The 2,933-nt window shown below is 56.4% G+C and overlaps 1 protein-coding gene across 1 annotated transcript; it reads right to left on the bottom strand.

Moving 5' to 3' along the window:
- Window positions 1–1,265: 1,265 nt before the first annotated feature.
- On the bottom strand, window positions 1,266–1,715 carry LOC136489524 (uncharacterized). Its single transcript, XM_066486132.1, has one exon. It carries the CDS (start codon window positions 1,713–1,715, stop codon window positions 1,266–1,268), a length of 450 nt encoding a protein of 149 aa, XP_066342229.1.
- Window positions 1,716–2,933: the final 1,218 nt, after the last annotated feature.

Here is a 2,933-nt window from a genome sequence, read left to right as displayed (position 1 = left end):
CCCTTTCACCAGCTCCTATCTTATCACCAATGGAGCGGCGGTTGATCATGTCGGCGTGGGGCTTTATGTTGAGCCGTTTGAGGGGCGCAGGGGTAGATGTCGAGAATCGGCCAATGAGCCTAGTCATGGTGGCGGCCGGCTCGAACAGCCTGCTGATGTCGACGCTGCTGCACTGCTCCGAGAAGGACGTGGACGCATAGGACATGGAGCGGCTGAGATCGCTCGCCGTGTCAACGAGACTCCGTGTGGACAACAATGAGCAGCACTCGTCGTGCTACAGCCCAAACTCTTCTACGTCCTTTGTTCGTCCATCGGCTATGTCTCATATTGAAAACGAAACTGAAAGCCGATGATCCAAGAGCCGATGAAGAAGTTCAACTCTGTTTATTTCGGGTTCACCGGCCCCATGAGAGAATACAGTCGATGTAAAGGAGAAGGTCCTTAGCTTTGTTCGCCAGCGTTACATTCTTGACATCGTCGTCAGCCACGAGTTCCTTGACCTTGCTCTACTGTAGCTTGTCATGGCTGCCACTAGCCTTACGCCGCTATACGTACATTGCACATTGCAGCCTCCACCCGGTTGGCCATCGTCAATATGTCTCGCAGAATCTGTCTACGGATGCTGCTGATCCTGCCCTTTGATTTTTACCGGGACCGATGGTAATGTTTCCTTGCCGCTTTCGAGGATTTCGCTGTGCTCCTCTGCCCAATATAATAGCTAGCCTGCGGCGTTTCACAGAGTTTCTTTTTGAGCCGATCGACTTGAACTTCTGATGATATCTTGAAATAATGAATGTAATCGGCTGTTGGACAGATACGGAAAATGCCCAAAATAGTTACCATCGGCCTTCAACCCAGATGCCTGATCTCTCCTATAAAAGGGAACTCAGCATAACAGTCTACATCAAGTCCGGCTGCCTAGACGTGCTTTTGAACATATATTATATGAGCCGATTCTTTGATGGCTTGAATTCAATCTTGAATTCGTAACTGTGCATCTACTTTGGCTGATTTTTTTTTTTTCGAAAGCGTGCGTTGCACGTGCTTCGTTAAGGAAGTTAGAACAGAGGTACACGGCCCGGGGGGCTTGACGGCGAGTTGCCATAGGCCAACAGCAGGTGGAACACTAACAGCAGTCACCGGCTTGAACGGTGGAGCTTAGGCGGTTGTACTAAGTGAGGAACTATCGTGCGACTAAGAATAACCCAACACCGCTAAGCAGCCACCGCGAATAGCGGCGCCAGACTCCGGAAGCCAGCCGCGATCTAGGAGTCATCACGGATTAGGGCAAGCACCTGGGCCGGCGTCTTGTTGTTGCCGTCGAACGTCCTTCTGTTGCGCTCCTTCCAGACTTCCCAGGAGACGAGCAACACAAGGGTGTCGAAGCCGCGCCTGAAGGCATCCGGTACTTGTGCCCGCGTCTGCTGCCACCAATCCACCAGGGAGGAGTCGTCGCTCGGGCATAGGTGCTGGAATCCGATATGCGCGAGTAAACGATGCCAGACCTCACGTGTGAATACACAGGAGGCCAGGAGATAATCGGTGGACTCGACTGCCTGGTCGCACAGAGCACAGTCGTTGTTTTGTTGAAGTCCGTGGCGCATCCGATGCTCCGCCGTCCACAGGCGCCCGTGCAGCGCAAGCCAGAAGAAAAATTTCACCTTCAGCGGGGCCGACGCTCTCCAAACCTCCTTGGCGCCGGGCAACGACGTCATCCCAATGAAGAATGCCCCGTCCGGCAGCCAGGAATGGTCCAGAAGCGTGCCATGGCGCCGTCGCCCACCTGGACGGTGACCGATGCCCGGAACATGTGGTCCACAGCGCGCTCCGGCTTGGATGGTAGGTGCGCCCATGCCGCGTCGGGTTGAGGCCGTCGTAGCCACTCCCAGCGCAGGCGGAGCGCGAAGCCGAGGATCCTGAGGTCAGCAATCCTAGGCCGCCGAGGTCCCTCGGCGAGCACACGACGGGCCATGCGACCCTGCACTTCCCTCCGGCGACGGAATCAGAGCCCGCCCAAAGGAACGCACGTCTTCTCTTGTCGATTTCCCCGATGGTCCATGAAGATAGAGCGCAGCATATGGCTACGTGAACCGGGATCGCCGATAGGGTTGTCTGCGTCAAGGTTGCTCTTCCCGCTTTCGTCCCTTCCAGGTAGGAATCCGTGCCGCCACCGCGTCGACAAGAGCTTGTTCGTTGGCGCGGCTCAGCCTTGAGAGCGACAGAGGCGCCCCCAGGTATTTTGTGGGAAAATCCTGGAGACGGCAGGGGATGACCTGCTGCAGGGCTGCGATGTCGTCGTTGGAGCAGCGGATCAGGGTGATCGCGCACTTGTCCAGGTTGGTGGCGAGCCCAGACGAGCCTGCGAAGAGCTCGAGGATGTGCCGGATGCAGCTGAAGTCCTGGGCGGATGGCGCGAGGAAGATGACTAGGTCGTCAGCGTAGATCGATGCACGGTATTTGATCACATTCCCAGGTAAGGGGGTTAGCAGCGCCCGGCGATCGGCCTCAGTGATCAACGCGTTCAAGACCTCCATGACGATGACGAACAGGAACGGCGACAGCGGGTCACCCTGTCGTAGGCCGCAAGCATAGCAGATGCGACGTCCGGGCCGTCCGTTGACAAGCACCTTGGTGCTAGCCGTTCCCAACATGGCAGACATCCAATCTCGCCACCGCAGGGGGAAGCCAATGTGGTCAAGCACCTCAAGCAGGAAAGGCCAGGCCACCGTGTCAAAAGCCTTAGCGAGTTCGACCTTGAGAAGCATCATCGTGGGACAGCGACGGGCTTACAGCCATCGGCAGGACAGCTGGACAGTACGGAAGTTCTCATGGATTCTTCGACCACGGATGAAAGTGGATTGGTTGATCTTGACGATCTCTGGCATTCTGGGAGCCAGACGGAGAGCCAAACCCTTGGCGAACAGCTTGCTGAC

Source organism: Miscanthus floridulus, chromosome 10 (genome assembly GCF_019320115.1).
Source record: "Miscanthus floridulus cultivar M001 chromosome 10, ASM1932011v1, whole genome shotgun sequence".
Lineage (NCBI taxonomy): Eukaryota > Viridiplantae > Streptophyta > Magnoliopsida > Poales > Poaceae > Miscanthus > Miscanthus floridulus.
The sequence above is the reverse complement of the archived record's forward strand: the minus strand, read 5'-3'. Positions and strand labels throughout refer to the sequence as shown.